The 14,857-nt window shown below is 38.9% G+C and overlaps 1 protein-coding gene across 1 annotated transcript in view; it reads right to left on the bottom strand.

The window, feature by feature from the left end:
- Positions 1 to 1,233: 1,233 nt before the first annotated feature.
- CPLX3 (complexin 3) overlaps positions 1,234 to 14,857 on the bottom strand; it is a 28,439-nt gene continuing 14,815 nt past the window's right edge. The window contains exons 2-3 of the mRNA XM_063449311.1: positions 4,092 to 4,179; positions 1,234 to 2,902 (exon numbers count right to left, since the gene is read on the bottom strand). Coding sequence (XP_063305381.1) covers positions 2,678 to 2,902; positions 4,092 to 4,179 — 313 coding nt within the window. The 3' untranslated portion in view covers positions 1,234 to 2,677. The remainder of the gene's footprint in view (positions 2,903 to 4,091; positions 4,180 to 14,857) is intronic.

Below are 14,857 nucleotides of genomic sequence, written 5' to 3'. Positions count from 1 at the left end.
TGGGGGGAAGGATTTATTGCATGCTGTTCCAGTTGACTGCTAGGAGTACAAGCCTATTCGTATGGTTCCTATTCAATGGTCTACAGCATTCATATGCTTGGGAGAATTTAAAAGGTTTCTCGGATTCCTATGATTGTGGTGTCTGCCAGAGTGCTTGGAGTCCTCAGGAAGCACTAGGAGCATCCATCAACGGAGGGTACTCGGTCGGAATACACGGAGATCCGTTACAATCATACACTTTTTATCTAATATTAGACTAAATACTGCAAATTATGTGATTTACCTAGTACACCTTACACCTTACAAATCAAATTCTATACTTCTATTTTGTTTTCAATTGGCCATTTTCTACAAAAATAGTGAGGTCAAAAGAGTTGACCTCATCCCTGCATCAAACAAATTCTAACTTAATCTTGCTGTACCTTTGGACTAATTTGGCGAAACACATGTGCCCTCTAGCAGCTGTCTAGTAGACAGCCACTAGAGGTGGAGTTAACCCTGCAAGGTAATTATTGCAGTTTATAAAAAAAACTGCACTAATTACACTTGCAGGGTTAAGGGTAGTGGGAGTTGGCACCCAGACCACTCCAATGGGCAGAAGTGGTCTGGGTGCCTGGAGTGTCCCTTTAAGCACATAATTTACAGTATTTGGATTATTGTATTACTTGAAACTGAGACACAGTATAAAAAAAAAGTATATGAATAATTACTGCACCTGTTTTTGAGGGATTCCATTTTTGGGGGAGGTTTATTTATTGATGTGTTCCTGAGCCTGTCTAGGTGCCCTTCCCACTGGATGGAAGGATGGAGGATGCTAATACTAGTTGTTAATGGCTGACAGCAGAGAATCTTCATTGTTCCCTTCCTAGGCCTGCAAAGGAAATTAATCTTGAATTGACATTACTCTCTGATGGGTAAAGGGAAGACAGCATGGTACAGTGGGAACTTTAATATTCATAGCCTGATTCCCAATTTTTAAATGATATGGTAAATGTCAACATATGTTTGCAATGGATGAAAGGTAAAAATAAATAGTTATTCAATCCAAAAACAAAACTCACCTGTGCCAAGGCAGGTCACCTGTTAATTCTATGTGACAAGTTTAAAGAACAGTGTTACTATTTCTGTGCAACATACAGCCAGGCAGATGTGGAATATTTTGGTGTATTATCAGTAAAAATCTATTAATATTACATAAAGTGCAACGTTTCGAATCACACACTCTTTCCAAACTGAGTTTTTAATCACAAAGTTTTATAAATCCAAATTTTTTGTACATAAACATTGACAGTACAAAGAAAAAAACACACAGTTCTACTTTGAACTGTACTGCAGCTACATACTGAACAACAACCCAGTGCTGGACCCCCGGGAGTGTAATAGGAGACCATTGACAAGTCCAGCATCTCCCCCTTTATCTCTAAAGCTGCAGACCTTGCTTTATTTATCATAATTTTTAGTCCAGGTCTGAATAATTTGTAAAGTGTGTGATAATGTCACTTCCTTCAACGGCGATATGGCTTTGTTCTCAGTAATAATATCAATGTACCAACACCCACAATAACGCTGGCTTTGACCCTGTCTTATATAATATCACTCCGTACTGGTCATGTGCTTGTGCTGTGTCCTAATCTGTACCAGGCCTTGTACATTGATCGCTACTGGGTCCGACCGGTGCCAACTTTGATTCACACACTGCTTCTAAAAATCTACTCACTGTAATATAAAATAGGTCACCTCCTACTTACTGTACATTACAGGATGTGATATTTACAAAACTCATTACAGTACGAGATCTACTTTTTCCCGTATACACAGAACAATACAGGGTCTGGTGTTTTACACACTTCGTCACAGATTAGATTCCATCCCATTGTGTAAGTGAATGGGATGTCTTCATTCCATACACTATACAATACAAAGTCTTAGTTTAATACAAGGTTTCACTTATTAAACAAACTCTCTCATCCTGCCCCCATCGTACTATCCATTTACTAAGACCTCTTTTTTTTCATCTAGTTGTTTTGAGACTCTACTATTAAGCAAATATTTTACTACTAAAACCTGTGACTGTAGAAAACTAGCACACGATAACCTCGTACTAACAGGCCTCCATCCCCTGTTAAAATAAATGTGAAGATACAGTTTTTAATTGTTACTTGTGTTTTATAACTGGGTGGGCTCAGAGGACAATTTATGTTGTATCTTCCTTCGTAATACACCCTTAAATCTGGTAGATAAGATATGAGAGGCTAAAGGTGGGTTATTACATGTTGATTTTTTTTTTGTCCATTGATAAGTGATACCCATTGTACCCATCCTTCTCTCTCTTGTTCGATTTGAAGAGATAAATCCAAATATGGTATTGAACCGATTTCCCCCCTCCCCTCCTCCCAAATTATGGAAGATCTTGGATATTAATGTTCTTAATGACTAAAAGCAAGGTTCATGTATCCCAGAGATTAGAATGTGTAGTTCAGTTTTGTCATAAACTAGTGGGGGGGGGGGGGGAGTTATATTGTGACCACTAAAACTGGTGGAATTTGCCTAATTTAACACATATAGTGACATCAAGGCTAAGCTTGCTTAATGTCTGCAGTGAGATTAAGGTCATATGATAGCCTGTCTTCCACATTTAATCAGTTGATTTGGACCAGCAGTGGACCGTGTGAAGAAATTACATGACTATACACTTCTCCGCTGATTGCTTGAGATCATCGAGTGTGGATTGAGCCTTTCCTTTAATAGAGTCAAGGTCGAGGTTTTGAATGCTGCTTAACTGTCCAATAACTGAGGATCGACCCTCTTCCTCCTCAGTATCTTCTTCAATCATCTTGGCCAACTCCTTTGGAAGTTCTACATCTCCTCCAGCTAGCTGGATCTGTGCGTCATCAACGTCATTCTGGAGAGAAAGGGTTACACAAGCAGTATTTAATATTTTAAATCACCATCATGTGAGTAGGTTCAGCCTAAAACTTCCTTTTTTGGAGTCAACATTTTTACGAAAGTTTATTTCTCTTACAAAAAGTCATGATTGCAAAACCAAAGTTCTACATCCCAATGGTTTCCTATAAATGCAATTTACTTTTTTCAAGTTAGAGGTCATGAATTAAAAGGGATTTTAAAAAAAAATGGGATTTCTCAAAGCCACCACGGGAACGTCACTTTGAGAGAATTAAGTACAAAGAAACAAGTTATTGCATGGCAAAGATACGAGGGATGGTTGTGTGCAACGTACATTTAATTAGGTCCTGTTCATTTTAAATAAGTTTTTAATAACTGATCCAGATTACCCATAAGTAAACTTTAGACAGGTGTCAAGGGTCCAGTTATACAGGGGAACTGTCTTAAATGTTGGTGTTACTCATTGATAGGCATAGGTGCTAGGTAAAGTGGTGCCTTAATCCTACTGAAATGTTCCAAAGCCTTCTTTGTACAGAACGGGAATTACATCCTTTATTTTTGTAGTGTGGTATTCGAAGTTACGCCATATGTGTTGAAGTGTATTATAAATCACATATTCATATAATAATCACCTACAGTATTACTAGTGCTGATAGTATATTGCACTTAGCTTTTTGTATTCCCGTCCTATTTGCAGTTTATGGATTAATAATGTCCCATACACCAATACCCCACTAAGAATAGCAGCTTGCCTAATTTTTGCTAAAGTTTACCTAAACAAAATATAACCTGCATAATAAATAACTGAATTGAATAGTACAGATAATTCATCTTATATTGCATAGGCTGTGTATAAATACGTCTCTAAAATCAGAGGGTGGGGAGGTGTATAAAAATGACTCTGTAATTTTACAAACAAAGTCTGCATGTGACTCGTAGCCTGAATTACTAAATTACGTTAATTCGGATGGCTTGGCTTCCTAGCCCTGTAGCTGTATTGTGTTCTTGTGTATTATAAATGTGTGTGCCATCGTTGATATCCTCTATATATGGACATCCACTTTCATATCTATATACTGACACCATCCTACTGCATCTACCAGATCCTCTGTATATGTCTACTTTATCCTGATAGAGCCGTGGTTTTGCATACATAGCATTGCAATAAGACAACTGTGATTCTTTACCTTGGGTAGACGGTACTTGTCTCTAAAATGGGTTCGAAGTGTTGCCCTCTCGGCTTTCCTTTGTGTATACACAGCATCTCTTTCTATCCTGTGTGGAGAAGATACTGTTACTACAATTATTTGTTGTTGTTTTTTTTCAACAGAATCTATAAATTGATTTAAAATGCTTCCACGTCTGTTAAAATATATTGTCACAGCTCTATCGGAATCACGGTATTATGTTGGATTTCACGAGCCCTTAGAGTAATATATCCTAGTTAAGGAATAGTGTTTGGTTTCATGGCAGCTTGTGATGTATAGCCCATTTGTTTTGATGGGTCCCCAAACAACAAAGTGTCACTTAAAAAATAAAATGAAAAGTGACTGTGATTTCTTCTTTAACCCCTTAAGGACACATGACATGTGTGACATGTCATGATTCCCTTTTATTCCAGAAGTTTGGTCCTTAAGGGGTTAATGGAACCTGTTTATCAACTTGAAAAATGAGAATAACAGAGGGTTATCTTCCTGTAGATTTATTTTCTGGCATATTTAGCTTTTCTGGCAGCTGATTTTAATTGGCAAACAGATTTTGGAGAATTGACATGGGGATTATACATTTTATGACAAAAACTTTTTTTCAAAAATAAAAATATCCAATTTATATGTTCCCAGTCAGCAGTTTTGGTCTAAAACGTGAATATTCCTTGGTTAATTCTGCCCAAGTTTCTGCGTTGTGAATAGCAAACATTGTAGGATTGTTTCCCTTTGAAAGTTATAGCAATATAGCAATTAATTGACTACTATAATGCTCAACAACATTGGATACAGTCATCCCCTCCCCCCCAACACATGGAAATGTTCACTCAGAGGAGAACAAAATGGAACTTTAGTAGAAAGTACAAATGATCCATGTAGGAATCTGGAATCTGCCATTTTGGAGCTGGAGTTTTGCCAAACATGGAGATCACCTGGGCGAAAACCCCAAGGGTGTGTGAAAGGTTGAACCTGATGAACTAACAGGGTTAAGTGAGATTTTTAAGTTAAGAATTTCTAAGGCTAAGAGTTCAACGTTAATTTCAGATTTATAAGAACACACCATGCGTCCACTACCCTCTCAGTAAAGTAATAATTCCTGATATTATTTTTAAACCTTTGCCCCTCTAATTTAACCCCTTAACGCCGTTACGGCGTTCTATGCCGTCGCGGCTTTAAAGGGCTTTAAAGCCGTTGCGGCGGCATAGAACGCCGTAACGGCTGAAGCCCCCAGGAGGTACTGTGTACTCACCTCCGCCGCGATCCTCTTCTGGGGGGCTGCCTGAGAGCCCAGGCAGCCCCCCTCCGGCAAATGAGGCCCCCGGGGGCCATGTGATCGCTCTCAAAGAGCGATCACATGGCCCCCTATAGCTGGCTATGGATCTGCCAGCAGGGGGACTGTCTAAAATATTAGACAGTCCCTCTGCTGGTAGGAAAGTATATAAAAAAAAAAAATACACATGTTAAAATAAAATACAAGTATTTATATATATATAATATATGTATATATATTATATATATAATATATATATACATATTATATATATGTAACGTCATACAAAGTGTATTTTAATATTAATATTAATATATATTAGTATTAAAATACACTTGGAATGACGTTACATATATATAATATGTATATATATTATATATATAATAGATCTACATATATATATTATATATATATATATATACGTATAATTAAAATAATAAATAAATAAGATAAATAATTAAATAAATAAAATATTGAAACAAAATTTAAAATAAATTATATATTCATATGTAATTTCATTCTAACTGTATTTTGTTATTAATATATATATATTAGAAACAGAATACACTTAGAATGACATTCTATGTATATCTATCTATATATAAAATACAAATAACCGCAAATATATATATATAGATAAATACATATAATTACATAAAAGATTACATTAGTATACACGTAGAATTTAAATACCTATAAATGCATATATATTAAAATTCTACGTGTATATTTAAGTAATTTTTTAACATAATTATGTCATTTGATTAATTAAAATTTGATTGACATGCCTGACAACACAGGGAGAAAGTGCAGAGAATTTAATTCGCAAGCACTATATTTGACCCTGTAACTCTCCAAGACACCATAAAACCTGTATATAGGGGGTACTGTTTTACTCGGGAGACTTCGCTGAACTCAAATATTAGTGTTTAAAACTGGTAAATTGTATTACAACGATGATATTTTAAGTAAAAGTGACGTTTTTTGCATTTTTTACAAACAAACGGCACTTTTATGGACTATATTATTGTTGTAATATGTTTTACTGTTTTAAAACACTAATATTTGTGTTTAGTGAAATCTCCCGAGAATAACAGTATCCCCCATGTACAGGTTTTATGGTGTTTTGGAAAGTTAGAGAGTCACATATAAGGCTTGCATTTCATTTTTTTGACATTGAAATTTGCCAGATTAGTTATGTTGCCTTTGAGACCGTATGGTAGCCCAGGAATAAGAATTACCCCATGATGGCATACCATTTGCAAAAGTAGACAACCCAAGGTATTGCAAATGGGGTATGTCCAGTCATTTTTAGTAGCCACTTAGTCACAAACACTGGCCAAATATTAGTTTTTTGCTTTTTTCACACAAAAACAAATATGAACGCTAACTTTGGCCAGTGTTTGTGACTAAGTGGCTACTAAAAAAGACTAAACATACCCCACGTTCAATACCTTGGGTTGTCTACTTTTTCAAATGGTATGCCATTATGGGGGTAATTCTCATTCCTGGGCTACCACACCGTCTCAAAGGTAACATTACTAATCTGGCAAATTTCAATTTGAAAATGGAACGTTCTATATTTGACCCTGTAACTTTCCAAAACACCATAAAACCTGTTAATGGGGGGTACTGTTGTACCCGTGAGACATCGCTGATTACAAATATGTGCATTTTGTTGCAATAAAACCTAACAGTATTATGACATTTACAGCTAAAATGTGAGGCGGAACTACAAATTAAAAAAAAACAATCAAATTTCTCACAGTTTTTTTTTATTTTATTCATAATAAATTGTTTCATATATAAATATTTTATATGAAATTAAAGCCCTGTTTCTCCTGAACAAAATGATATATAATAAGTGTGGGTGCATTTAATATGAAAGAGGTGAATTACGGTTGAACAGACATATAGCGCAAATTCCAGTTTTTGTTTACGTTTTGTTTTGATCAGAACGTGCACTATTGACTCCGTCCTGAAGGGGTTAAGACTGTGTCCTCTTGTTGTGGTAGTTTTTCTTCTTTTAAATATAGTCTCCTCCTTTACTGCGTTGATTCCCTTTATGTATTTAACCCCTTAAGGACCGGACTTTTTTTGCGATGTTGTACATTTGCGACCAGGCATCTTTTTGACACTTTTGTTTGTGTTTAGCTGTAATTTTCCGCTCTCTCATTTACTGTTCCTATACAAATTATATATTGTTTTTTTCAGGACAAAAGGGGCTTTCTTTACATACCATTATTTAGATAATCTCATGTAATTTAATTTTAAAAAAATGAAAAAATATGATGAAAAATTGAAAAAAATACACGTTTTTTGAATTTTATGTGAAAAATCTTTTACTCATCTACAAAAGCGAATGAAAAAAACTGCTAAATAGATTCAAAATGTTGTCCTGAGTTCAAAAATACCCAGTGTTTACATGCTTTTTGCTATTTTTTTGCATGTTATAGGGCTATAAGTACAAGTAGGATATTGCGGTTTCAAACCATACATTTTTAAAATGTATCAATAGTGACATTGTAACACTATTATCTGTCATAAATTGCTAAATAACACCCCACATGTACATATTTTTTTAAAAGTAGACAACCCAGGGTATTCAATATGGGGTATGTCCAGACTTTTTTAGTAGCCACTTAGTCGCAAACACTGGCCAAATTTAGCGTTCATATTTGTTTGTGTGTGAAAAAAGTAAAAAACTAAATTGAACGCTAATTTTGGCCAGTGTTTGTGACTAAGTGGTTGCTAAAAAAGACTGGACATAACCCAAGGTATTGCAAATGGGGTGTCTTCTTTTGCAAATGGTATGCCATCATGGGGGTAATTCTCATTCCTGGGCTACCATACGCTCTCAAAGGCAACGTAACCAACCTGGCCATTTTCAATGTAAAAATATTTGACCCATATATTTGACCCTGTAACTTTCAAAAACACTATAAAACCTGTACATGGGGGGTCCTGTTCTACTCAGGAGACTTTGCTGAACACAAATATTAGTGTTTCAAAACTGGAAAATGTATCACAACAATTATATCATCAGTAAAAGTGCTGTTTGTGTGTGAAAAATGCAAAAAAAAGTCACTTTCACTGACAATATCATCGCTGTGATATGTTTTACTGTTTTGAATCACTAATATTTGTGTTCAGCGAAGTCTCCCGAGTAAAACAGTACCCCCCATGTACAGGTTTTAGGGTGTCGTAGAACGTTACAGGGTAAAATACAGTGATAGCAAATTAAATTCTCTGGACTTTCGGCCTGGGTTGGCAGGCAGGTCCCTTAAATTGCAATCAATAAAATAACTTAATTATGTAAAAATATTACATAAATATGCACATAGAATTTAAATATATATGCATATTTATATATTTGAAGTCTATGTGTATATTTATATAATTATTTATGTAATTTTGTATATCGACATATGAATAGTTCGCATTCTTTTTATTTATATATACATAGATATATATACAATTTCATTCTAAGTGTATTTTGATATAAATATATATATATTAATATCAAAATACAGTTATAATAAAATTTCGTATAGATATATAATTTTTTTTAAATTTTTATTATTATTTTTAATTTTTTTAATTTAATTTAAATTATTTATTATTCGTATTTTATAATAATATATATATATATACAATATATATAGTTATTATATATATTATATATATACACGTGTGTAAATTAATTATAAGTGTATTTTTATATTAATATATGTACATATTAATATAAAAATACACTTAGCATGACATTATATATATGATATATAGACATATATTATATAGGTATAATATATGTCTATATATCATATATATACACATATATAATAATAATTTTTTTTTAAATTTTTAATGATTTTACAGCAGCAGGGAGACTGCCTGTCAGCACAGACAGTCCCCCTGCATGCAGAGACTAGGACACCTATTGTGACCATGTGGTCGCCCTGTTGGGCGATCACATGGCCCCAGGGGTCCTAAACCGCCATGGGGAGACTGTCTGGGCTGCAGGCAGTCTCCCCACAACGGGAGCACCGCCGATCGCCGCCGGGGGAACGACGTCGTCGGTCGGCAAGGGAAAAATGCCGATGACGGTCCTGAACCGTCCTGCGTCCTCAAGGGGTTAAATGTTTCTATCATATCCTCCATGTCTTGTCTTTCCTCCAAGCTATACATGTTAAGATCCTTTAACCTTTCCTGGTAAGTTTTATCCTACAATCCGTGAACCAGTTTAGTAGCCCTTCTCTGAACTCTCTCTAAGGTATCAATATCCTTCTGGAGATACGGTCTCCAGTACTGTGTACAGTACTCCAAGTGAGGTCTCACCAGTGTTCTGTACAATGGCATGAGCACTTCCCTCTTTCTACTGCTAATACCTCTCCCTATACAACCAAGCAGTCTGCTAGCATTTCCTGCTGCTCGATTATACTGTCTGCTGACCTTCAAGTCATCTGAAATAATCACCCCTAAATCTTTTTCCTCAGATGTTGAGGTTAGGACTCTATCAAATATTCTGTACTCTGCCCTTGGGTTTTTACGTCCAAGATGCATTATCTTGCACTTATCCACATTAAATGTCAGTTGCCACATCTCCATTTTTCTAGTTTACCTAAATCATTTGCCATTTGACTTATCCCTCCTGGAACATGAACCATGTTGCAAATCTTAGCATCATCAGCAAAAAGACAAAAAAATAAAAGCAAACTGTGCCCGTTCACCAGGACACTCCGGGCACCATAACCACCACGGTGCTCTGTTGAGAAATGTATTTCCCAGTTGGAGCCCGAAAGTGAATTCCTCTGCTACATACAGATATTGCAAGTGACACCCCTTCCACACTGTAGAGGAGTCTGCATTCAACAGTGTGTGCAGAGCACCTAAGCCAGGGGGATGAGGTGATAGGGAGAGCTCGGAATCATTGGACTTTAACCGGCACTAAGATCTTTGCCTTTTTCTCAAAAGGATTACGTTTCAAACGATTTTCTGTCTCAGCTGCCTCACTTTTAATTCAGTTATAAGGGGGTGTGATGCTATATTATCAGCCTAGACCTGACAAGTGCATTAAGATGATATTTAATGCACAGGCTTCTATATTCTATCTCCCCATCGAATGATTTGTGCGACTGTTACCACTAAGAAGAATAAAGTTCAATTTTCGAAAGTTAAATCCACTATAAGAACATGGAAAGTGGATTTGCAGTCCCACGGCTCTTGATGGCGAAGAATAGCAATCTGTCGGCGTTAAATCTTCAATTTATCAATCACATTCCTTAAGACGTGGATTGGATTAGGGCCCTTAAATCACTCTGTTCATGTGTAGAGAGGAGGTGACATAACAGAATTGGTAGAAAGGTCAGGAACTGTTAATACATATCCCCACTGCTCTGTTAGTGTAGGGTTCATTGAGTTTTCCATTGACCTCAAGCCCCAGGTATTTCTGGAACCTAGCAAGTCCACCTATGTCTATTTTAGATCTCCTGAGGTTCTGTGTTTTGTGTGTGAGATTTATCTCCCAGTTATTACATTAGTGGGTTGAAAGTAACACTATGGAGTTGTGTTTCTTTCACTGTCGCCAATAATACATTCAGTGACGGCTCTAGACTTTGTGTGGCCTTAGGCGAAACTCAAACAGTAACAGCCATAGTGCAAAAATAAATAGGGGTTGCACTGTGTGTGTATAAGAAACTGTAGTTATATTGAAGGGTGGGCTTACAAGCTAGTCTCTATATTTATCATTCACAGACTCGCATTGTTGTGGCTCCCTATGTCGCTGTGTTGTGAGCTCTCTGACTGTAGTAATGGCGTAATTTGCAATAACAAATGTAATTTGCAATTATGCAAATCATTTACACATCATTGCGGCTTATGGTTGTATAGCCTGGCAGCCATGTATACACAAGTGCCGGTGTGAAGGGGTTATTGGAAAATCATTTACCAAACAATAAAGTTACAAATAAGGAAACAGTGTAATATACATTTTCCACACATATTCTATAATCTTTACATTTATAATCATATAAGTTCTTATTCGTATTTACCAATGTATTGTATATGTATATACAGTGGCATACATACCAGGGTTGCAGGGGTCGCGGCTGCGACCGGGCCCGGCCCACCAGGGGGCCCGGCCGCCCCTGCGACCCGGTATGTACGCACTGTGGCCAGCCTCATCTCCTGGGGGGCCCAGGAGTTGACCACCTCAGGGCCCCCCGAGGCTGGCCCTGCTGTCACCCCATGGCCGGTCCTGCGGGCGCGCGAGGGAGCACTCTCCCCTGAGTGCTTCCTCTTTAGCTACCTCGCGCACCGCACTGATACCGGAGCCGGAAGATGACGTCATCTTCCGGCGCCGGCATCCCTACGCGGCGCGCGAGGGAGCTGAAGAGGAAGCACTCAGGGGAGAGTGCTCCCTCGTGCGCCGAACGGCCGCCCAGGAACCCAGCAGCACCACTGGACCCCAGGGAATCCCCTCAGCACTCCAAAAGGTAAGGAGGTTGGGGGGATTAAATAAAAAAAAAACATGTGTTAGTGTGTGTGTCAGTGAGTGTGTCTGTTGAGTGTGTGTCTGCTAGTGAGTGTCAGTGAGTGTGTTACTGTGTGTGTCTGTTACTGAGTGTGTTTGTGTGTGTGTTAGTGAGTCTGTTTGATGTCTGTTAGTGAGTGTGTGTTTGTCAGTGAGAGTGTATGTTTTGTAAGTGAGTGTGCATGTATGTCTGTCGCTGAGTGTGTCTCTGTCAGTAAATGTGTGTGTCTGTTAGCTAGTGTGTATGCGTCTGTTCGTGAGAGTGTGTATGTCTTCAGTACTTACCTTTCTCCAGCGCCGGACTCCCTTGGCGCTGGGGATCCCTCCACCTCTCAGCTCTGAATGCTCATGCACGGCAAGAGCCGTGCGTGCATTCAAACCACCCATAGGAAAGCATTACTCAATGCTTTCCTATGGACGTTCAGTGTCTTAGAATCGCGGAAGCTCCTCTAGCGGCTGTCAGTGAGACAGCCGCTAGAGGCTGGATTAACCCTCAGTGAAACATAGCAGTTTCTCTGAAACTGCTATGCTTTCAGCTGCAGGGTTAAAACTAGAGGGACCTGACACCCAGACCACTTCATTGAGCTGATGTGATCTGGGTGTCTGTAGTGGTCCTTTAAGTGTGTGTGCATCTGCATGCACTGGCGTACATACCGCGGTCGCAGGGGTCGCAGCCCTGCTACCCCTGCGACCAGGTGCCCGCCGCCATGTGTTCCGGCCCGCGCAGAGTAAGCGCAGGGGGGGCCCATGGATCAATTTTTGCACCAGGGCCCCATGGGTCATGTGTACGCCACTGTGTATATATATTATATATGTGTCCACTTTACCTTGGCAATGCCCATACCATACCACCCTCACATTGCAGCCATAGACACACACTAATAGATGCACACATATACACATCGTTACACGAACGTATATGCACACTAATACACAAAGACATATACATACTCTGATACACACATGCATACACATATGAACACACTGATGCACAGAGACACACATTGACAAATAGAGCCACATACATTCACAAAATGTATCTGGCTGTGTGTATTTCTGAGTGTCTCTGGCACTGTCTGTCTGTGTGTGTATGTGCCTGAGAGTGTGTGTCTGACAGAGAGTATCCTTGGGTGTAAATGTATGTCTCTGTGAACATGTATATATTTGTGTCTGGAGCACTATGTGTGTGGGTGGATAGGGGAGGCTGGTTGTGGCCTTTGTGCATTGTGTTTAGGGCGAAGCTGTTTCATGATTGTGTGTGTATGATGAATGTCTTGAAGGGCTGACTGTGACAGGGTGAGTAAAGGGGTAACTGTGGCAGGGTAAGTGTTACAGGGCGGGGGGGGTGAATTAGACAGGGTTGGGGGGATGAGTGTGACAGAATGAGGGAGGGTGAGTGTGACAGGATTAAGGGGGGTTAAATGTGACAGGGTTAGTGTTTTTAGTGTTGCACAGTGTGACTGTATTAGAGGCATTAATGTGAGAGGGTGAGCGCAACAGAGTGGAAGAGAATGAGTGTGACAGGGCAAGAGATGGTGAGTGTGGCAGAATTAGGAGGGGGTAATATGATAGTTTGAGTGTTGCAGAGCAAAGGCAGGTGGGTGTGGTATTTTGGGGGGAGGTAAGAGTGACAGGGCTAGGAGGGGTTAATGTTAGTGTGGCTAGGTGTGACAGTTTGTGTGCGGGAATGACAGCTTGTAGGGGCTGACAGTGTGTGGTGGGATGACAATGTGTGTGTGTGGGAGGGTGACAGTGTGTGTAGGGATGGTGACAGTCTGTTTAGGGATGGTGACAGTGTTTGTGTGGGAGGGTGACAGTGTCTGTTTGTGTGGGAGGATGACAGTGTGTGTAGAGATGGTAACAGCGTGTGTTTGTGTAGGCGGATGACAGTGTGTGTAGGGGTTAATAGAGGGTGTGGGGGGAGTGACAGTGTGTAAGGATGGTGACATTGCGGGAGGGTCCTAGTGTGTAGGGGGAGGATGGTAATATTTTGTGTGGGGGTGTGTGCAAGTAAGTGACAATAGTGTGTGGGGAGGCTGTGGTTTAGTGACCAGCCTCCCCACTTTGAAATACCCTTTTCTTAAAAAACAAAACAAAAAAAGTAATCAGTTCCCTGGTGGTCCGGTAGCCTTGCTATCCTGTCTGGAGCTTCACCAAGTGCAGAGTTTCAGATCACATGGTAGATGACGGTCTCGGAAGCTCCGGCATTTAAATTGTCAGACCGTTGCTGTGGTAACCCAGGCAATGCTCTGATTGGCTGAGCTTGTGAGACATCTACCACATGGGCAAACTGAGTGGAGGGGCCCAGCACTCAGCGGCATACAAAGCAAGACGTCAGACCCTCAGTCAAGGACCGAGTACCCGACAGATCAGTCTGCCCTTAGACAAGTAAGGCGGGCGCAAGACCTTAATCAGTGGCCTAACTCGCCTAATTAGAGAGCCGTCTTTGAATACATCTTCTTTTGTCCCAGTCCTGAAATGGAGGTAGGGTATTTTATGTCACACTACAGTAAAACAGGTTTTCACTAACGTGAGAATTGTCGGCAATTCAAAGTCAATTTCAAATTTAAGACCAATATACCTGAGCTGGAAAAAAAAATAGCTGCCTGAGAATTTTTCTAATTCAGCTATTTTGGTCTAAAATGTGAATCACTCTTAATTTTTGAAAAAAAATACACCCACTCAATGGTGCTGGACATCAGCAAAGATCAGTCAGTTTGTTTCATATATTTACTCTCGATAATGTTATTTGGCATATTTTGCTAAACAGAATAATGCAGAAAAATCAATTATTCTCTAATTTAAAAAAAATAATAATAAATTATTAATGCACTAGGGATTAAACTAATAATCCTTAGCCAATAGCCATGCATCTAGGGGAAAGTCAGTTCTTTTCTAGACTAACTCCCCCGGGAGCAATACATGGTTAAGGGGCTTCAGTGGCTC

The sequence above is a fragment of the Pelobates fuscus genome, chromosome 3 (genome assembly GCF_036172605.1).
Source record: "Pelobates fuscus isolate aPelFus1 chromosome 3, aPelFus1.pri, whole genome shotgun sequence".
Classification (NCBI taxonomy): domain Eukaryota; kingdom Metazoa; phylum Chordata; class Amphibia; order Anura; family Pelobatidae; genus Pelobates; species Pelobates fuscus.
Note: the sequence above shows the minus strand (reverse complement) of the source record. Positions and strands in the feature narration are given on the sequence as shown.